The sequence below is a fragment of the Acytostelium subglobosum genome, assembly GCF_000787575.1.
Source record: "Acytostelium subglobosum LB1 DNA, scaffold: scaffold8, whole genome shotgun sequence".
In the NCBI taxonomy this organism is placed as follows: Eukaryota; Evosea; class Eumycetozoa; order Acytosteliales; family Acytosteliaceae; genus Acytostelium; species Acytostelium subglobosum.
In genome coordinates this window covers 219,097-240,622 of record NW_012236525.1, presented here as the reverse complement: position 1 = coordinate 240,622, position 21,526 = coordinate 219,097, and the positions used below count along the sequence as shown (strand labels likewise).

Sequence of the window (21,526 nt, the reverse complement as noted above, 5' to 3'; positions counted from 1 at the left end):
CTTTATAAGGTGTGTGTCTCACAGACTAACTGACTTTGGAGTAGTATTACTTGCTTTGCTTCCTTGTTTTGTGTTTTGCTTGTGTTGTGTGTTGGAAGAGATACACCAACTCACACATACACACACTAGACCTATCAATGGTAAAAATTGATCAAAAAATTGTGTTTTGGAGAATGACATCAACAGCGTTCTAAGCATCCTTTGTGTTTGTTGGGTCTGCCGTGTCGCACTCTGGATTGATGACGTGAATCAATCAATCAATGAAATCAATGAGATAGTAAGGGTGTCCCGCCGCTCGAATGGACAATGATATCTTTGACCGGACTGGACTGGACTGATTCAATCGAATTGGTTAAAATGTCAATGGTAGCTTTGGACTGCTCATCCAACTCCTTCTATTTATTGACTTGACTGGATGATGATGATGACTGTTGTGATAGTTTACTCTTGTTACTGTTGTTGTCCTCGTCATTATTGGTTGAAGTTGTATTTGTGTTGTTGTTGTCGGCGATGAATGCCTTTGGATTGATTGTGACACTCTTTGTACAGTTCTCTGTCTTGTAGATGCCCACCAGACGATCGGCCAACTCAAACATATAGTTCCTCAGCGAGATGATGATGAACTGCGCATTCTTTGTCCTCTCTTGGATGTAGCGAGCGACGATCGACACGTTTCTAAAGTCCAGCGCGGCATCAATCTCGTCCATGACGTATAGTGGTGTGGGCTTGTAGTGATGCAGGGCAAACACCAACGATAGGGAGCTCAGCGTCTTCTCACCGCCAGACAAGTTGGAGATGTTCTTCCAGCTCTTCTTGGGCGGACGCACACTAAAGATGATGCCTTCGGAGAATGGGTCGGAATTGTCGGCCAGCTCGAGCTCGGCGTCACCTCCCAGCGTGATCATCTGGTACATCTCCTTCAGCTTGGTAGTGATGATGGAGAAGCCGGCCATGAACTCTTCCAGACGGTTCTTCCTCAGGTTGTCGTAGTTCTTGCGATGGGTGTCGCGCTCCTGTGTCACGCCGTCCAGCTCGCCCACCCTGGTCTTGTAGTCCTCGTCCTTCTTGCGGTACTCCTTGATTGCCGTCATGTTGGGCTTGGAGTTCTTGAGCTGCACCTCGAGCGCGGCGATCTTGTTGTTGATCTCGTTGGCCTCGCTGGCCATCTCCTCGATGCGCTCGGTCGACAGGATCTCCAATGGCTCGTCGGGGTCGCTGTCCAGGATCTTGCTCTGCAGCTTCCTCTTGTTCAGCTCCTCAAACTTTCGCATGCAGCCATTGACCTTCTCCTGGTGCTCGTTGATCGTCTTGCTCACATCGTCCAGCTCGGTCTGGATGACCAGCTCCAGGTAGCTGCCCTTCTTGTCGAGGTCTCTGAGCTTGTCGCGCTCCTTCTTGAGGTCTGTCAGCTCTTTCTCCTTGAGCTCAAGGTCTTCCTGCGCCTGGCCATACTTCTCGGACAGCTGTGTGGCCTCGGTGTCCAAGTCCTTCTTCTTTTGCTTCTGTTGCTTGATCTTCTCCTTGTTCTCCTCGAGCTCAGCCTGGTTGAGCTCCACGGTCTTCTTTGACTTCTCGATCGACTTCTCCATACTCTTTATCTGTACATGCGCTTTGGTGATGGCGTGCTGGCCCTGGTCGATCTGTTGCTGCAGCTGCTCCACCTTCTCCCTCTTACTCTTGAGTGATGGGCCACCAATGTTGACGATCTTGTTCTGCACCTCCTGGATCTCGGCCTCGATCTTGTCAACCTTGGTCTTCATCTTGTCGTACTCCTTCATGTCGACGTCCAGCTTCTCTTGCAGCTGCTCGACCTTCTCGCGTCTGGCCGATGACTGTTTGACCTGAGCTTGCAGTGCTGGGATGGCCTTGGTCAGCTCCTCCTCCTTCTGGTGGGCAGCCTTGATATCCATCTCCATTTTGGGCAGCACGACCTCCAGCTCGGCCTTGCGCTTGGTCAGCTCTTCGATGCTGGCCTGTGCCTCGGTCCTCTTTGTTCTGGCCTCTTGTAGACTGGCGTCGAGGCCCTTTAGCTCCTCGTCCAGCTTAGCCAGGCGCTTCTTGTCCTCGGTAGGATCGGACACCCTGGAGCCCATTGCACCCCTCATCACTTTGTTGCCACCACCAGACATTGCACCGCTCGTGTCGATCAGGGCACCGTCCAGCGTGACAACTCTGTAACGCTTGCTGCCATAGGCAATCTTTGTGGCGGCGTCCAGGTCGTTGGCGACCAGTGTATCCCTGAGTGCGTAGTAGAATGCCGTGGCGTACATCTCCTCATCCTTCATCTTGACCAAATCAAACAGTCTTGGTGTGTTGTCTGGTGTATCTATCTTCTCTGTCTGTTTCTTCAAGTAATCAATCTTGTCCAATATGATGAATGTTGCTCTTCCCAAGTTGCCCCTCCTGTATGTGATCGAGAGAGTTGGTTAATCAGAGTTGATTGATTGATTGATCGCGTCTTCACTTACCTTAGTTCATCGACACACTTCTCTGCTGTGGAGGTCGTGTCAACAACAATGTTGTCTAGGGATGGACAGGCTGTGGAGATGGCAACGTCGTACTTCTTGTCGATTGCTCCGAGATCACCGAGACGGCCGTGGATGCCAGGTAGGACGCCTGTCTCCTTCATTCGCATCAGACGATCCAGCACGGCATTCCTTGAGGAGCTCTCAGAGAGCTGCGACCTCAGCTCCTCGGTGATGACACGAGCCTTCTTCATCTCAGCGTACAGACTATCCTCCTCTTGTCTCATCTGTGCTATGGCGGTCTCGGCCTTCTTCAGATTGCTCTTGACTTGTTCCAACTCCTTCTTGGCGGCTGTGATATCGATGTTGCGCTTGGTGGCTGTGGACTTGGACTCGCCCAACACTTTAGTCGCCTCGTCCAGTCGCAGCTGGGCGTCGTTAAAGTCCTTGGAGAGCACCTGGATCTCGGAGCGCTGGATGTCCACCTTGGACTTGATCTCGGAAAACTTCTTGGACCAGGGCATCAGCTCCTTCTGGCGCTCCTCCATCTCGGCCTGCAGCTCGGCAGTCTCGCCCTTGAGCGATTGCATCATCTTCTCCAGTGCCTTCTCCTCCTCGGCCAGCTTCTTGGGCAGCACGGTGGACTCCTTTTCGTTCTTTACAATGTCCGCCTTGAGCTGCTCGATGGCCTCGGTCTGGTCCTGTGTCCTCTTGGCTTCCTCTGCCAGCACGGCGTCGTTCTTCTTGATCATTGTGTTGAGATGCTTGAGGTCCTCGCCAATCTTGATGGCACGCTTCTCGTGCTGGTGATGCTCGTCCTTGCATCGGGCGACCGTCTTGGACAGGTCGTCGCGCAGACGCTCCTCTGCCTTCATAGTCGACTCGGACTGCTTCAGCTTGGTGCGCGTCTCAGACATCTTCTCCTTCTCAACCGCCAGCTTTTTCTCCAACTGCTGCCTCTGCTCGAGGTTGGTCTGATTCTCGCGCTCATACTCGTGTCGCTTGATCTGCACCATGATGGAGCGGTAGCCAATGCTCTCGATCTCCATCTTGAGATAGTTCTCGGCCTCGGTCTTGGCGTCCTCAAGGCCCTCACGCTCCTTCTCGACGATCTTTAGTCTGTTGAATACTGTGGTCCTCTTCTCATTGGCCGCCTCAACGGCTTTGTATGACTCCTCAATCTGTGACAGATAGCGATTGCTGCCAATGATCTCCTCCAGGTACTCGAGCAAACCCTCCTCATGCGGGTTCTGGGCTTTGGGCTTCATCATGGCGATTTGCTCGACCTCTCCCTGAAGGATCAGGAATCTATTGTTATCCAGATCGATTCCACGCTTCTTCAATGTATCTGTGACGATTGTATACGTGCTCTTCTCTCCATTCAATTGATAGGTGGACTCACCCTTCTTGTTTGCTGTCCTAGTGACTACCAACTCTGTACCCGGTACGACCTTATAGTCATCGCCTGGCTGTTGTACGACCAACCAATCATTGTTAGTATTGTGTTGTTAACGTGGATGTTGATGTTGTGGGCATGTCCACATGTGTGGATACACATACCAAGTCGATGATATCTTGGAAGAAGACGGACACTTTGGCGGTGGTCTCCTTCTTGTGTTTCTCAGAGTTGTGGACGAGCTCGGCTACTTTGTTCAGACGGATCTGTTTGGCACGGCGACCAAAGACAAAGAGTAGAGCGTCGATAACGTTGGACTTGCCACTGCCATTTGGTCCAACGACAGATGTAAAACATTTGTGGAAGGGACCAATCTCCTGAAGGCCGGCATATGATTTGAAGTTCTCCAACGTCATCTTTGTAATCATCAATCTCTTTACATCCTTATTATTATTATTACTATTGTTAACTGCTATTGTTGCTGTTGAGGCTGTAGTCGACTGTGACTGTGATTGTGATTGTGTCTGTTTGGTGTTCTTGTTGCTGCTACTTCTGATTTTCTGTGGAGTATCATCATTGGACGACTGAGATGACTCATCGTTTGAATCTATTGTATCATCATCCATTGCCCTGTGAATGTGTATTGTGTGTATATGTATAAATATAAGTATTTGTATAAGATAGAGATAGTTTGAAGTAATGATTACTTCAAAGAGAGGGAAGTGAATGAGATTGACACAAATTTGAAATAATGAACTTTTGGCGCCATTTGGCAGCCCAAATTAGAAGAACAACCCTAACCTCAACCCTTACCCTCACCCTAACCCTCACCCTATCCCAAATATTTGAATGACAATCTAACTGATCAATAATTATTATACATCAACTTTATTTGGTGGCCTTCACCTTCTTTGTTACAGTCTTCTTTGCCTTGGCAACCTTTGGCTTCTTTGTCTTTGAAGGAGTCTTCTTAACCTTCTTGGTAGTAGTTGCCTTGGTTTTCTTTGTTTTATTAAATGTAATTAGAAAGTAATTTGGTAGGAAGGAAGCAAATTGATGAAAAGAAATAAGGAATAATTGATTAATAACTTAATAAAATAATTAATTTAATAATTGATTATTAATATTTACCTTTGGTTTTGGATGCTTCTCGTATGCCTTAGGCACTACTGTTGATGCCAATCTGTCGGGAGGTACTATTGTCCTCTTTGATCTCGGGGCAAGAACAACTGGTGCTGCAACTTTCTTGGTTGGTGTCATGGTTTGTTTACAGGGTAGAGTAGGGTAAGGATTGAATACAATTTGTTGTTGTTATTGAATTTGGTTCAAATTAATTAATGGCAATTGATGGTTTGTATGTATCAATATAATGTATGAATGAATGACCTGACCTTCCTGACAATCAATTTAAATTTATTATTAATAATTTAAATTGACTTCACTTCACTTCCATCTCAAATGATTTATCCACTCTATCATTGGATGAGGTGATTGGTTCAAGTCCATTTGCAACCCCGTTATGGATGTGTTGGGGAATTTGTGTGTTAGTGAGAGAGAGGATGCGGGGGTGGGTATTGTCTGTTCCCGCCTGTCCAGGCAGACCCCCTATACCGCCATCACGGAGGGGAGCCCTGTGATCAACTCCAATAGGTGTGTGATATAGTATTAGTCACACCCCATGACTAACACTAACTATAATACATCCAAACTCATGTTTGGTCAATGAATGGTATCCATCTTGTAATATTGGTGTGTTTGTAGATGTGGGAGTATATTCAATCAATCAATTAATCAATCATTCATGATGTTTAGTTAGTGATTGATCATTACCGCCATTCCACACCACACTGCATGGTTGTGGCGCCTCTCATTCTCTTGCTTTTTTGCTCTTTGATCAATCATAATTGATCATGATCATAATTATATACTTAAATAATTGGATTGATGAATGGATGGATTGATGGATTGAGTTGGAGAGGTAGGATGGATACAATTTTATGGTGGCGACACCATTAGAGTTGATTATAATCAATAATCATCTTCTTCATCGGAATGGCAATTGCTGCCATCAATAAGGCGATCTTTGGAATTTCCAGACTTCTTGATGTCGTTATGATCAACATAAATGAATGTGTTGACTGATAGTATTGGATTGTTGGGATCCATCAAAGTGAGTCGATTCTTCTGATTGAACTCAATGTGCTCATCACGAGTCATTGTGTAATATTGAGATAGGTCCCCACGACGACGCACCATTATATACAGAAACAGGAAGAGCAGTGTGCCAATTGCGCCTGGTATTGTGATGGCCAGAGTGTTGTCAAAGTAGGCCTGTTTGTAAGGCTTCAACTTTGCCCAACACATCTGATCCATATTGTTCTGATTGTAGTAGCAAACATGCATCGAGTTTACAGAGTAGAAGTTCGTATACTTGTGCACCAGATTGGTGTCTGTCGTCCAAAGACTACGAATCACACCCTGGTTCTGACTTCCATAAGCAAAGTTGACGGTCCATTCAGCTTGATAACATTGGTTCATATCTTTGATGGACTTTGGTTTGGAGGCAGGGTTGCCCTTCGTCGAACTTGAATATGACAATACTCCATTGTCACCAACAAAGTCATTGTAACCAAGCCACCATGTCCACCATACATTAGAGTCCAATGAGCCGCATGGCCCTGAATCACTAACATTTGTAGGTGTTATATGTAAATCTATAATCTGACATGTTGTCTCTCTAAAGTTCTTAGCTTCTTTGATCTGAATACCATGTTAACAACTTATCCTATCTATCAATGCTCCAACATCTCATACTTACAGTCGGTACAAGTTTAACTGATAAGTATACAACTCCACATATAAGTGTAATCAAGGATACCAAGAACAATCCAAATACTAATATTATCTTTGTCTTTCTATCCATCAAGTTATTGTTATATATAATATGATTTGTAAGGTAAATAGAATACCTTATTACATGTATGATTGATTGATTGATGAATGAGTCTGGTCAAGTGCAAATGAGTGAGAGAGTAGCTACGCTCAACTCATTGAGTTGTTGAGAGGAGGAAGGAAACAAGATGACGTAGGGTGAGAGTTGTTGTACATACACACACACACACACACACACACACACACACATCATTACCTGTTTAATCCACTAGTGTGACTGATCAGTCTATTATTCCCCCTTTCGTGAGTCCTAATAGGACGTCGATTCAACCAATCAACCAAGCCAAACAAATGGGCGCACCAAGCCAAATAAGGTAGATTCCGAACTGATGGGGACTTTACTCTGTCGTGATCAAAAAGTTGACAACCACTGAGGACTTGGATGTCCAGGATATCCATCTTCCTTCCATCCGATGCATCCAGCTTGCTTGCTTTGAAGGGGTGTGGCAGGTGTCTTGCCTGCCAGCTCTCACCTATGAACCAGCACTTTACTGTCACTTGTGAGTCATATCGATTATGCCCTGCACCTGGAAGAATGGATTGGATATTAAGTTCTCGTCATTGTTCTCTCTGGCCTTTGACAGTAGTCTTGTGAGGATGCTTCGGTATTGCTCAGGACTCTCTGCTTCCAATTGTGTCAACAAGAAGTAACTTGAATGGCTATATATTTGTACATTTGATGTTAGTGATTGCTTGAATGAATGATTGGTCGAATGATCAACTTACTATGCAATCTGTGTACAAGAGTCGTGCATTAGATTCTTGAAGAATCCAATACCGCCAATCTTGGCAAGGTCCTCGGCATCACTGCAACGAAGCAGTAGGAGATGCAAAAGCATAAGTCTCGGCTCGTAGTATCGCTCCAGTGTGGGGATGTTGGCAAAGCTGTAATGTAGCGTGCCAATGTTGATCAGCTTTAGAAGGCTAATCGATATGACGAACTGGTTGTTGAGGAACAGCGAGTAGTTTGTGTCTGGCTGCGTGTCCTTGATGAACAATGTCTTTGCTCCATTCCTAGTATATATTAAATCGAACATTATATCTATGATCAACAGCAAGTTGGACTCATCCTTCTCGCCCGCCGCTATCAATCTCTGCATGCACTCGTTGAACAACTCGAATATCTCGTCTCTCTTGCTTTCGCCAGTCTTCAACTAAAGGGTGGTGATGACGACGATGTTAGGAGGGGTGGCCTTGGCATTGGGTTGGAGGGAGGACTGGACTACTCACTCTATACTTTGAAAGCAGCAATAGTCTCTCGGTAAGGCTGATGTATAGCCTTCTAATCTGTGGATTGGCATGCGATGCAAGCTGTACAAATATGTTAAATGCATAGTTGATGGGTTCCTTGTCGATGATAGTCTTCTTTAGAAGTACAAGTAGCCAGTTCTAGAATGTATAATGAGTAAATGGATACATTGGAAGTTAGTCATGTGATCGATTTGGTATCACGTGATCGGTGTCACGTGACAGGCTTCAAGTCACGTGACTTGCCGGAAATTCCTGGACACTTACCGCGCCATTCATACGTATGGTCTCATCCTGCTCATTGAACAACCACTCCTGCAAGAGAGCAGCTGACTTGTCGGGATGGTCTTGGACTTCTTGCGCAAACTTCTCGTAGTAGGGATCCATCTTTTGGAAGCGCACGGCATGCTCGTGTATCTTCATCGAGAACTTGATGATCAGGTCCTCGTAGGAGAACGAAGCCTCGTTGTTCTTGGAAGCGTCGGACGATGCGAACTGGAAGAAGTCCGACACAAAGTCCTTCTCGGGTATGCACTTGAACAGCTGAACAAAGTAGTGTGGCGCATCCGCTCGCTTGAACAGCTCGAGCAGCAGCGGCGCCTCTTGGACCAACTGCGTGTCGGCGATGATCTGGCACTTGAGCGCGCTCTGCAGCACATAGTCAAAGACCACGACAAACAGGTTGTTCTTGGCTTCGTTGGAGCGCACCGAGGTGTACAGGCGCAGGACAAAGTCGATGCCGCCGACGGCGTTCAGCTCCTCCTCGTTGAGCGCCATGGACGCGCTGTTCTGTTGGTTGCTGTGATTGACGTCGCGGTACAGGAAGTTGCAGAGCATGCGAACCAGCATGCGCTTGGTCTGATCGCTGATGTCCTGCACGTAGGTCAGCATGCACGAGATGATGCCCGAGTTGAGCTGGAACATGCGATTGCGGATGATGGCGCCCTGGTGCACGACAAAGAAGATCATGCAATTCAGGGCCTCCTGCCAGACTTTGTTGTCGCGCTCGTGCTCCACGCAGTGGTTAAGGATGTCGCGCAGCAGCGAGAACACAGAGCTCTGCAGATCCCCAATGGTGCCATGCGAGCCATCGTCCAGCTTCAGCTCCGAGTAGATATTGACGTGGATGGCCAGATTGAATATAATATTGAACAACTGTATCCTTGTATCCTTGCTTGGGCTCTCGATGATCTGTTTGAAGTAGGCCAATATGGTCTTCTCGCCCTCCACTCCATTCTTGCAATATATATCCAACAGTATCTGATTGTGATTGATTGATTGAATGAGTGAGTGAGTAGGGATGGTTCCAGAGTTGATCTGATTGGTCCTCATGCCAAGACATACCTTTATAAATATCCTCGACGCTATGGCCCTGTCCTGGGCAGTGGAAGGGTTGTTGATCACCTTGATGACTTGCAACTTCTCTGCCTCGCTGATCTTGAGTTGCTCCTGATCTTTGTAATACTTGTATTGAAACAGTGCTGGCGCCTTCCTGCGTCGCATGGTCAGCGTGGCATCTTTGCGTTCAGACCTCTTCTTTGCTTGTTGTACAATGTTGATTGGTGCCATGTTGTTCGAATCGTCTGGGCACACAAAGATGTCCTTTGCCTTAATGTCGCTGCACTGTTGTAGCACGCCAAATGGTGAGTGTGTCAACAAGCTCTGTATCTCTGTTGTTGATTGGGAGTTTGATTGAATGAATGAGTATGGGAGTGACTGAGGATGGAGTATGTGAGTATACATACTATGCTTGTGAGCAATGGACGATGATGACTTGATGTTGGTCTTGAAGCCGATAAAGTCGCAGATGTAGCCATCGTCTTGACAGGCAGCGCGTCGTGAGAGGGTGGGTGAGTTGATGAGGTTGCTGCCAGACGATGCCATTCCATTGCTCGACGAGAAGGGATGAGTGATTGTGGCATTGTTGAGAGCAGTCGCGCCGCTGTCCTTCAGAGTGATGTGGGCGATCGAGTTGCCCGACACCGACGCCGAAATGCCAATGGCTGCGGCGGTCGGATCGCCCTGTCCCGGCGAGTTGGTGATCGCTGACATTAGGTTGGGAGAGAGTGGCGTCGACACGGTGGACGACTGCGAGTTGTTGAGTGTGATGCGAATGGGCGAGTCGGCAACCGACTGCGGCGATGGCGACGATGACGTCGATGTGGACGACGACACTGACATTGCTGGGTTGTGTTGCGGTTGCTGATTTGATATCGATAGCATGTTGCTCAGGTCGAGTGAAGTGCGTGGCTGAAGAGGGCTTTGGTCGTCCCTGGATGTGGTGGACGAGGTGGACGCCGACTGGCTTCGCGTGCGCACTAGGCCAATGCTGGAGCGGCGCATCGACATGGACGATCCATGACCGCTGCCATTGGGCATCAGCCCGCTGTTTCCAACGCCAAGCTGGTGCTGCTGATGTATGATATAGCTGGGATGCTGGCGCACCTGATTGGCAATGAGTGCGCGGATGTAGGTTATTGTCTTTTGCAGTGTGGCGCTGACCAGTGGCGCGCTGCAAATGCAAAACGCGTCCAAATCCAGAAGTATCTGCAGTGATGGTGGATGCAATGATATATTGTTCTTGATCAACTTGAGTATCCTTGACAGTACTGGTTCAAAGTGTGTCTTCTCGCTGTTGACTCTGTCCATCATATTGATGAACACTACATAGTATGGCGTGATTGGCGTGTCAGCTGATCGCTCCACTCACTCAATTGGATTGACTTGTATTATGATTGGAATGAATCCAAGCCATTCCAATCAATCGATCAATCACAACTTACCAAGATCAACAGTGTTGGCATCATCAAAGTACTTGGTCAATGTGAACTGGGCCTCTGGAGAGGGCATCGTGCCGTCTGGAATGCTGTTTTGCTGGACGACATTTCGAATGATGTGATTGACAAACCGTCTGTTGTTTGTCATTGTCATCGCCATTGCTTATGCTTATGGTATGTATATGTATGTATATGTATATATATATATATATAAATGCTTGAGCGAGATTGGGAGCCTATATGTCCTCGCGGCCTAGCTCCTTCGATCAATCAATCAATGATTGTGATTCCTTCTCTCTCTGCAACTGGCAGCAAGTAAGTCTCTTGTCTTTGTCTTTGTCTTTTGTTGGCTGTTTATCCGTCAGTCGTCTTTGTTGTCAAATGTATGCTGTTATTGGATTTGGAATTGGATTGATACTGATGAAGTTGAAGTTGATGATGATGCTGATGCTGGACTACCTGTCTTTTGTTTAATCTCGCGATGTGTAGTGTACTAAATCAATGATGTTGGGCAAGGTATTAGGTCACAGATCAAGATTGATGGATTATGTTTGATTGATTAATGGACTATATGTTTGATTGATTGTGTTCTGTCCTCAGTGGAACTGACTGGATTGCGTCGTTCATATGATCGGGCAAGTGGTGCACACAATGAAGGTTGTAAGAAGTGTAATCTTAAGTGTCTATATAAGTGTGTGTGTGCCTGTCTGCCAATCAATCAATCAATCAAACAACATCAATGATGTCGGCACTTCATTTCAGAGTGGTCCACTCAAGACTGGATCGTCCATCATCAAACAAACTTAACAAAGAAATAGTTGGTGTTTGTTATTGTTGTTGGTTGTTGATGTTGGTTGGGGTGGGCGTGAGTGAATGAATGGTGTGTATGAGTGTGTGATTGGATGAATGATCAACAACAACAACAACTTCTGAATGATGGATTGATGAGTGTATGAGTACAATCACGTGATATGGATAGTATGGTCTTACATTTACTTTCACTTCCAATCTCAGAATTCAAACTGTATGTACTGTCTGTTTGGCTGTATATGTATGTTTAATGTGTGTGTATATGAGTATGAGTATGATATGAGTATGAGTATGTTTGATGGTTGTGATGTTGTTAACAAACCACCTCACCTCACCTCGCCTGTATGTCTGCTTATTGTTACTCTGTAATGCTGTGCTAGAACATCCTTTTGTTTACCTTTGTGTGAGTGTCTGTAGTTGATGTTGAAAAAAAAAATCGTCTGCTGCTCCCAGGCACAAACATGCACACACTCATCAGGTTTCAATCGAGATGGGAAGCCAATCTAGATTCCGCCTCTCTTTCACACATTGTTTTTGTTTTTGTTTTGTTGATGGTTTGGAGTTGGTCCTCAGTCAAGCCCCAGCCAAAACACACAAACACCTTCCAACAAACTCTTCAAAACCATCGCCAAACACGCCCTTTGAGCCGAAGCCACTTTGAAATCCATCGATGTAAGAGTCAATCACCTCCAATCATCCAATCCATTCATTCAATGTCGGGTTATTTATCACGTGATACCCCCTCTTTGGTCATTTGCTCTGTTTGTGGTGATGGCACTTCAAATCTCGTCAACAATGATCATTCATCATCAGAATGTATAAAGAGATATAAGATATATGATTGTTGATTGATTGATTGATGGATATGACTATGAAGAGATGGATAACTGTTATCCTATATTGATGTGTGTTTTGTATGTGAATGAATATTACAATTGTAAATCGAGAACAATCTTTCTACCCTTGCCTCGTTCTTGGGAGCGAGCGAGAGCACCCTGGAAGTCAGAGAACTTGTGCTTCTCCAGCCAGAGCTTGAGGTGCTTGCTGCGGATGAGTGAAAAGATCGTGTCAAACATGGCCTGACGCTCCTGTGCACTGTGCTTCTCGATCCAGCGGGTGAGCCAGAAGCCGTGTACGGTGATGTCACGGAACACCAGGTGGCTGGTGGGCACGGTGACAGCGCGACGCGACATGGAGCCATAAGTGACGAGGTGGCCGCCATCGCCCAGCACGCGGGCCAGCTCGGTGGCTGACTGGCCGCCGACGGCGTTGAGTGCCAAACGTGGACGGGGCAGGTCGGCGATCAGACGCGCAAACTCTGGTGTGCGGATGTACTCGTCGTCGACAACGATGTCGGCGCCGAGGCCCTTGAGAAGGGTGACCTGCTCGTCGTAGTCTGGGCTGCGGCTGACGACGTTGATCGTCTTGATTCCACGTGATTTGGCGATCTGGATGAGCGACAGGCCGACCATGCTGCTGGCGGCGTTCTGAATGACGACGTCGCCGGCCTTCAGTGTGACATAGTCGTCGAGCAGACGAAGAGCAGTGCATGGGTTGATCGAGACGGCTGAGAGGTACTCTGTTGGGATGTCAGAGGGCACCTTCTGCAGCTGCTTCTCCGAGAAGACACCCTGGGTTCTCCAGGTGCCGGCCACAGTGGACGAGAGCAGTGGCACGACGTAGTCGTTCAGCTTGAGTCCCTGGACGCCGGCGCCAACCTTCTTGACAATGCCGACACCCTCTGTACCGGCGATCGATGGCAACTTGGGGCGGATGCCATAAGTTCCCTCTGCCAAGTTAATGTCCACTGGGTGGATTGGTGCATGAATCATCTCGACCAACACCTCATTCGATGTAACATTGTCTGCTACATTATCCTTCTCTACTCTGTATTATATTGATCATCATTGATTGTTTGATTGATTGATTGATTGATTGGTTGGTTTGGGTGTGATGGATTGAGTGAGTGAGTGATCATGTTCGTTTAATTGAATGATTGACCGTTTGTTGGTCATAGAGTGATCGACAATATGATTGATTGGTCAAACAAGTATATGATTGATTGTCAAATCTAACATCATCTATCAATCATGATCTTTGATCGACCCTGTCTAAAGTATGCCTGAATGACTGTTTCGCAACATTATCAAGTATTGTTGTGTCTTCTGTCTTCTTCGTGTCGTATAATGTGAAGTCCATTCATCCACTCTTTCATCTGCAGTTGTATGTAATATATATGATTGACATTGTATGTTTATGACCTACTTGAAGACTTCCTCTGGCTTTCCGAATGAGTTGTACTTGACAACTGTGGCCGATGCGAATGAACGCACGAATCCAGTTGACACTCTCTGCAATGATGGAGTAATGTTGCTCAACATAGTTTGTGACCTGATGTTGTTATATATATATGTAATAATGAATATTTATGTAGGAGGTGTAAAGTGATGATGATCAGATGTCTCAAGCAGACTTCAAACTCACACACACATTTGTGTGATCAGAGGGCCTCAGTGATGGTGAGTGCGCAAAATAAAAAATACGGGTGTGGGGGGAACGTTACTGATGACCCGACCCATGTTGATCAATCACTTCCAGTCCATTCTGGATGACTTTATTGTTCAACTCCATCTTCCTCATCTTCCATCTCTTCATCGGAATCCACTAATGCTGGCTTGATGTCCAGTTCAATCTCATACTCTTGATCGCAACCTGTGTACGAGTCTGACATGAGGTAGAGGGTCACTTGATGCTTGCCAACGGGCGGCGAGGGGAACTCCAGCTTGGCCTTGGCGCTGGACGTGAAGGTCAGACGCTTGATGCTGTAGAGTTGGTTGGTCTTGGGATCGCCGACAATCACCCACCAGCCACCCATCTTCTTCTTGGGATAGTATGGCGCGTACACAACGTTGAGTGTCTCGGGGTTGGCATTGTCCTCATCGATCTCGCGCTGCACCATCACCTCGACGGCCACGCTGCCTCCGGCATGCAGATCGCCCTCTTCCTGAACATTGTACGAGATCTCAATGTCGGGATATGTGTAGCAGACGCGAGCAACGTCCTCCAGCTCCTTCTGCGACATGTTGAGAAGGTGGTTCCTGGACTTGTCCTCCAGACCCATCAGGTCAAAGACCGACTCGACGCCAGCCTTCTTGCAGGCGTCCAGACGCTCGGACGACATGTGCGGCAACTGCTTAAGCACCGAGTCGTTGTCCCAGACAGCCTGTGTGCACATCTGACTCAGCTCCATGGCGGCCAGCGCCGGGTTGAGCCACTGCGAGCTACTGATAATATCTACAATCGCCTGGAGTAGACGGGTGGCGTTCTCCAGTACCATCTGTTGGTCGAGGTGCATGTCGGCCGAGATTGGTCGGCGCGAGAAGTGGCACTGCAGCAGCACGTTGACTTTGGTGTGTGGATCGTCAAACGAGGGCTTCTCAATCTTGAGCGGCAGGTGATGCGCCATCTTCTGGAGCATCTGGTCCTCGCGATGTCTGATTGGGATGGCGGCAAACTCGGGCGCCATTGACAGGATCTCCAGGATACCCTTGCGCTTGGTGGTGGCCTTGAGCGACGAGGCGAACAGCTCGATCGTTGTGTACTTGAGGTAGTAGTAACTGGCGATAATGCCCAGATTGAGTGGTGCAAGCGAGTCCTGGTCCTCCTTGACCATGACACAGTTGGCCTGCTCCAGGTCTGTGATGGTGTTCTCCACCAGTTCAGACATGTGCTCAGAGAGATGCAAATGGGAGATGCCAGTCAGGTTGTAGTAGTTGGGGTTCTGAGTGAAACGACGGTAGAGGAATGTCCAGGTGAGGTAGTCGAGCGCGTCCTGCTTCTTGCTGATGGTCTTGGTGACAATCTCCGAGTTGAAGTGGTCAGCCAGGAAGTGGTCCAAATGCGACTCGACCGGCAGTGGCTGGTTCAGGAACATCTTGTAGTACTCCTTCTTGGGACTGTGACACAGCAGCAGACACTTGCCAACATCGTCGATGCCCTGCTTGCCTGCGCGGCCAATCATCTGCAGCACGTCGTTGATGGCATAGTCGACGTAGCGAGTAGTCTTGCCCTGGTACAGCTGAGTGCCCATGATTATAACAAGGCTCGAGTAGACATCCAGCGACCAGCACACTGAATGTGTGGCCACCAGCACCTGTATGGCACCCGACTGGAACAGCTTCTCGACGGTCCTCTTCTCGAGCGCCGTGAGGCCCTCGTGGTAGAATCCAACGCCCCACTGCAGAGACTGCTTGAGTGCGACACTTTCAATGTTCTTGAGATCAAGGTCGGACTCGGCACATCTGAGGTAGCGCTTCTTGGTCGTGTCCTCTTCCGAGTCGACGTGCACGATGATGTCCTTGACGAGAGATCTTGCGATCTTGCGCGATGGCACAAACACCAGTGACTGGCCAGCCTTGTTGTGGCTGACGGCGTAGATTGTTGGCTTGGTCATGGCGAGGATGCGCGCGTTGTAATGTGGGAAGTCGAAGCCCTGGATCTGAATCTGCAGGGGCACAGGACGCACATCCGGATGCAAGTTGAACATTGTGCTGGGGGTGGCGCCGATCCACTCGGCCAGGTCGCGTGCGTTGGCCACAGGCGACGACAGAGCAACGATACGGATTGGTTTGCCGGTCTGGATGGCGATGTAGCGCATCCTGGACACGACGATCTCCATGATGGAACCCTCGGCGCCGCCACCAATCATGTGGAGCTCGTCCACGATGAACAATGCCACGGACTGGACGGACTTTCTCTGCTTCCATCTTCGCGACAGAATGTCCCACTTCTCGGCCGTGGTGACCACGATGTTGGACTGCTCCAGCAGCTTGTTGTCGGTCAATGGCTCGCCAGTCAGCTCCACAACACTCTTGCCTAGTATACGGTTGAACTTGAAGGTCCAGTCGCGCAGACGCAATGAGGCCAGCTCTTGGATTGGCGCGATGTAGACGATCTTGGCGTTGGGGTTCTTCTTGAGCTCGCGAATAACTGCCAGCTCGGCACACACTGTCTTGCCAGAGTTGGTGGGCGCGCCAATGAAGGCATTGTCGTCGCTCTTGTATATGCAATCAAACACCTGTGTCTGGATAGCGTTGAAGTACTTGAATGCGGGCGCAAAGATCTCGGCTGCCTTGGGGTCCTTGAGTGAGTCCAGCGACAAGGGTATCAGGTCGTGCAGCTTGGTGCATGGCTGGTACTTCTCGGGCAGGATCAGGTGGCGGAAGCTGACTGAGAGGTTGTACTCGGCACCAATCCAGCGATCGGCCAGCACACGCACGTAGTACTGTGGAGGAAGTGGGTCGGTCAATGGGACCGTGAACGTGATGGTCTGCTCGTCCTCCATCATACGCTTCTTGAGCAGGAAGTACTCGTAGTAGAGGATCTTCTCGCCATCGACGTCCTCAACAATGATCCACCAGCCAACAGAGTTGTCGTGGTACTTCTCGTCAAACTCAAAGTCAGGCGTCAATGTGAGGTCCACTCGCAGAAGGCCATGTAGGATGGGCTGCACGTGCGCGGTCAGGTCGACCTTGGGCAGCGTATGGATGAGCTTGTAGAGCTTCTTGCCTTCGTTGGGGTTCTGGATTGCGCTGCCGAGCTGTTGCGAGTTGTACTCGTACAGGTCCTCGACGGGGATGCTACGACGCTCCAGCTGGTTGAGAATCTTGGGTGTGATCTCCTTGAACTGGCGCAGGGGCGACTGCGATGACCACATCTTGCGCTCGACCATCTTGCAGACGGACAGGATCTTCTTTGCCAGCTGGGCCCAGCCCTTCTTGAGTACGATCTCAAAGAGAGCACGGCAGATACGCGCTGCGCTCTGGGCAATGTAGAACATGTCCACGATCAGGGCAAAGCCCTCAAGCTTCAGACATGAGATGTAGGCCTGCAGCAACACGTTGATCTTGGCCGCGGGCTCGTCGATCGTTTCCTTGATAGGGATAGGAACACGCTCCAGCAGCTTCTCCAGCTCGGGCTTCTCGCCGTCTCTGACCACGACGCTCTTGAACTCGGATGATAGCGAGAACAGCTTGAAGAACTCAATGTCGCTCATTGTTGGCTTGAGATGCTCGTGATAGACTGACATCGAGGCGTTGGTGATGTAGTAGTGGCTTGCAACCTTTCCCAGGTCGGTGGTCTGGAAGTGGCCCGACTTGCGATCGTACTTGATTAGATTGTTCTTGTCCAGCTGGATGGCGGCCGCGTGGACCAGGTCCATGCGGCGTTGCTCCAGTTCGGGGTCAGCTTCAATCTCGTCGTAGCTGATCTCGTAGAGGGGTGGGTTCCTCAGCATGCAGATGTAGAGGTAGGTGTAACCGAGCCATTGAACGGCGTCGCGTACGTTCTGGATCGAGCCAAGCACGATCTCGGCGTTGAGGTTGTCTGCCAAACGGCTGATGAACTGACTCTCAATGGACAGCTGTGTGTTGACCAGCGACAGGTAGAACTGCATCTCGTTCTGGCTGGTGACGATGATACCCTCACCGTCCTTGTCGAATGGTGGACGACCAGCACGACCCAACATCTGTGTGACGTCCAGTGGACTGAGCTCGGTCCAGCCCTTCTCGGGGTTGTACACCTGCGTGCCCTTAATGATGACAGTGTGCGCGGGCAGGTTGACTCCCCATGCCAGTGTGGCGGTTGAAATCAAGATCTGAATACGCTGGTCCTCAAACAGCTCCTCGACCAGGATACGGTCGGTCCTTGCCAGACCGGCATGATGGATTCCGATGCCGTAGGGCAGCAGCTCCTTCAACTCGGCGCTCTTGACCGACTTCTCGGCGGCCTCCTTCAGCACCTCAACTGAGGCACGACTCTTGAGCAGCTGACCAATGACGTCGGCCTCGATGGCACGATCGCGGATGTCGCGACCAGTCTTGCCAGTCTCGCGACGTGAGTGGACAAAGATCAGCATCTGATGCTTGCCAGCGCGCTCTGCCACCTTCTTGAATGTGATGTCGTTCATAAGCTGCAGCTGCTTGATTCCACGATCAGAGATACCAATGTACTGTTGCTCCAAGGGGATGGGACGGTAGCTAGAGTCAAAGTAGAACACGCCCTCTGGCTTCACTCGCAGGAATGTGGCTACATCCTCATAGTTTGGCAATGTAGCAGACAGACCAACCAGTCGCACCATCTCCTGTGTGGACTCAATCGTCCTAAGTGTTCTTGCAACGATGCACTCCAACACTGGACCTCTTTCGTCGTGTAGCAAGTGAATCTAGATTGAAGTGAGGAAGGAATGTTAGGACTTGATGGTCGGATTGAAAGAGGGAGGGCACCGCTTACCTCATCAATGATGACTAGTCGCACGAGCTGTGTGTAGGCGCGCTCGCCAGACTTTCTTGTGATAATGTCCCACTTCTCGGGAGTGGTGACGATGATCTGAGTCTCGGATATCTGTTTGTTGGTGAGTGATTGGTCTCCAGTGAGCTCCTTGACGGTGATGCCGTACGACGCCAGACGACGAGAGAAGTTGGCCACCATCTCCTGCACCAGCGACTTCATTGGCGCAATGTACACGATCTTGAAGGCGTCCAAGTCGATGACGCCGTCGTGCATGTGCTTGCCAATCTCATGCAGGATGGTCAGCATGGCCACGTTGGTCTTTCCAGCCGAAGTGGGCGCTGACAGCAACAGATTGTCGTTGCTCTTGAACGCAAACTCGTAGAGGCACGATTGGATACGGTTGAGGTGCGCCACGTTGAAGTTGGCAAAGGGTGCCTGTGCCCACTCGGGCATCTCGCTGACCGCCACCCTGCGCTCGTTCTCGCCAATTGGCGGGTTCTCGCGGGCGGGGATGTGTATCTCCTCGTAGCCCTTGTAGGTCTCGCGCTTTGATCCTGCGGGGAAGTGGAACTTCTTGTTGGTCATCAATCGGTTGCCCTGGTGGAAGGTGAGGTTGTCCAGGTCGAGGTTGCGCTTGGGTGTCTTGATCGCTGAGGCCTTGGCGGCCGCGGCCGCTGCAGCTGCGGCGCCACCAGCCTTCTTCTGTTGCTTGTTGGTGCCTGTGCCGTTGCTGGCCTGATCGCCTGCTGTTCCCTTTAGCCTGTTGAGCAATCTGTACAGTTCGGGATCCTTTGTCATCTCGTCTTCGAGTCGCCTGCGTTCTTGATCGTTCTCGGCCTTGGCCAATAATGTACAATACAGCACGGTCTGTCTGTTGTGCAGCAGCAGCTTGATAAAGTCAAAGCGCGCAAAGTCAAAGAGGCCGACGAGGTCGTTCTCGCAGCGCCTTATATCGCTCTGTTGCAGGATGTTAACCACCTGCTCGGCCAATCGCTGGGACTGCAGTGGGTCGGACTCAAAGCCCGAAATCTTCCTCTGTATCCAAAAGGCGTCGATGTCCAGCGGGTTCAGCGCGTCCTTCTGGACACCGTTGCCGCCCGTCGTCGACTGGTCCACGAGATTCGACTTGATCGACTCTTCGTCCTGATCGCCCGCTGCCGCCTGCTCCTGTTCGAGTGCCTGTTTGCTGTCCTCGTCGACGATCTCCTCGTCCTCGTCCTCATCCTCTCTGATCTCAAAGTTGTCCATGTTGGCGTCGTCCTCCTCGTCCTCATCGATGACGACGGCCACGCCGTGTGAGTCGTCCAGCGAGTCCAATGCCGCCTTGCCCGAGGCCGAAGCGTCGGTGTAGTCTGTTATGGCGCGTCCCATGCTTGTGATCTCTGCAAACTGCTCCTCGGTCATAGACTTTAGCAGCTTTGAGATCTCTGTCTTCTTCTCGGGCGCTCTGATGTGATCATTCTTTAGAATTGCCAATATCTCGTCGACGGCACCCTTGATGATCTCCAACGGTTGATCGCCCACGAATGTCTGAACAAAGGATATCATTCGCTCGTAGATCAGTCTGGTCTCCCTGGTCTTGGGCCTGTAGAGGCCCTCGTAGGCATCGGTGGCGGCGAGTACATCGGCGGCGCCGTGTCTCAGCTTCTTGGGGACGACCGTCTCCATCACCACATCCTTGTCCACATTCTTTCTCTTTAGTTGCTGATGTTTATCGAGTAGTTCAGTTGGTCGCGAGTATGATACACGGTCGCCCATCTTGCCGCCCAACTTGCCCCACAGAGTCTCTGGTTCGCCCTTTGGTTCTTTAAGATCCCTAGGGTTCCTCTCTGAGTGTATCACCAAGTTTGAGTTCTGTTGTCATAGTTGTAGATTAAAGAATGAGTGAGTGAGTTTGTCCATCATTTGATGATGTTGATGATGATGATGATGATGATGTGACCTTGTGTCGATACCTACAGCCTTGTACTCATATTGCTTATTTCTAGCAACTACATCTGACATGGCTTTGAACCTATGTATCTATATATTGTATGTATGTATATGTAATGAGTCTTTGTTGAACTTTTGATTGATCGATTGATCGAATAATAATAATAGAGGACAATAATGATAATGTGTGTATGTATATGATTGAAGATATTCTTCCAATATCGATATCTTCCCTCTCTATTACTACTATTAATACAACACGATTGATCAATGATTGATGAAAGGTGAACACTTGCATTCTTTCAAAGTTCATTCAGAATGTGCTCAAAAACAGGATGTTTGTGTGTTCTTCTATTTGAACTTCAAACACTCGTAGACACTCATTGGACCAAACGATCACCTTACAACGACCAAGACATATAATACCATATAAATATATATGTTTGTATATCTATTGTAAGATCGATAGTCCAAACGAGATATATAAGTTAATAATATCCAAACAATTAAAATTGAGACTCGTCATGTTCTTGACAATCACATGACTGATCTTTTGAATCTTAAGATATAATGTAATCACATCTAATAATGTAATGCCAAAAACAATCAAGCATGTTGAAAGATAGGTAGATGATAAAGAATAACTAATATTGTAA

General features: G+C 48.8%; 5 protein-coding genes across 5 annotated transcripts; all 5 read right to left on the bottom strand.

Annotated features, from left to right (window-relative positions):
- Window positions 1–401: 401 nt before the first annotated feature.
- On the bottom strand, window positions 402–4,502 carry SAMD00019534_044780 (hypothetical protein; the record flags this gene model as incomplete). Its single annotated transcript, XM_012899968.1, has 3 exons — window positions 402–2,403; window positions 2,469–3,934; window positions 4,026–4,502. Coding segments are annotated over 3 exons (3,945 nt in total), but the record flags the coding sequence as incomplete, so codon positions are not given.
- Window positions 4,503–4,749: 247 nt separating this feature from the next.
- Window positions 4,750–5,121, bottom strand: SAMD00019534_044770 (hypothetical protein; the record flags this gene model as incomplete). The annotated part of the gene is made up of 2 exons (XM_012899967.1): window positions 4,750–4,863; window positions 4,993–5,121. The coding sequence occupies 2 exons, from the start codon at window positions 5,119–5,121 to the stop codon at window positions 4,750–4,752; spliced, it is 243 nt and encodes an 80-aa protein (XP_012755421.1).
- A 2,186-nt stretch (window positions 5,122–7,307) lies between these two features.
- On the bottom strand, window positions 7,308–10,986 carry SAMD00019534_044760 (hypothetical protein; the record flags this gene model as incomplete). Its single annotated transcript, XM_012899966.1, has 7 exons — window positions 7,308–7,473; window positions 7,540–7,967; window positions 8,044–8,202; window positions 8,329–9,321; window positions 9,406–9,731; window positions 9,807–10,724; window positions 10,845–10,986. The coding sequence occupies 7 exons, from the start codon at window positions 10,984–10,986 to the stop codon at window positions 7,308–7,310; spliced, it is 3,132 nt and encodes a 1,043-aa protein (XP_012755420.1).
- A 1,591-nt stretch (window positions 10,987–12,577) lies between these two features.
- Window positions 12,578–14,029, bottom strand: SAMD00019534_044750 (hypothetical protein; the record flags this gene model as incomplete). The annotated part of the gene is made up of 2 exons (XM_012899965.1): window positions 12,578–13,535; window positions 13,914–14,029. The coding sequence occupies 2 exons, from the start codon at window positions 14,027–14,029 to the stop codon at window positions 12,578–12,580; spliced, it is 1,074 nt and encodes a 357-aa protein (XP_012755419.1).
- A 233-nt stretch (window positions 14,030–14,262) lies between these two features.
- On the bottom strand, window positions 14,263–20,942 carry SAMD00019534_044740 (hypothetical protein; the record flags this gene model as incomplete). The annotated part of the gene is made up of 3 exons (XM_012899964.1): window positions 14,263–18,870; window positions 18,939–20,792; window positions 20,898–20,942. 3 exons carry the CDS (start codon window positions 20,940–20,942, stop codon window positions 14,263–14,265), a joined length of 6,507 nt encoding a protein of 2,168 aa, XP_012755418.1.
- Window positions 20,943–21,526: the final 584 nt, after the last annotated feature.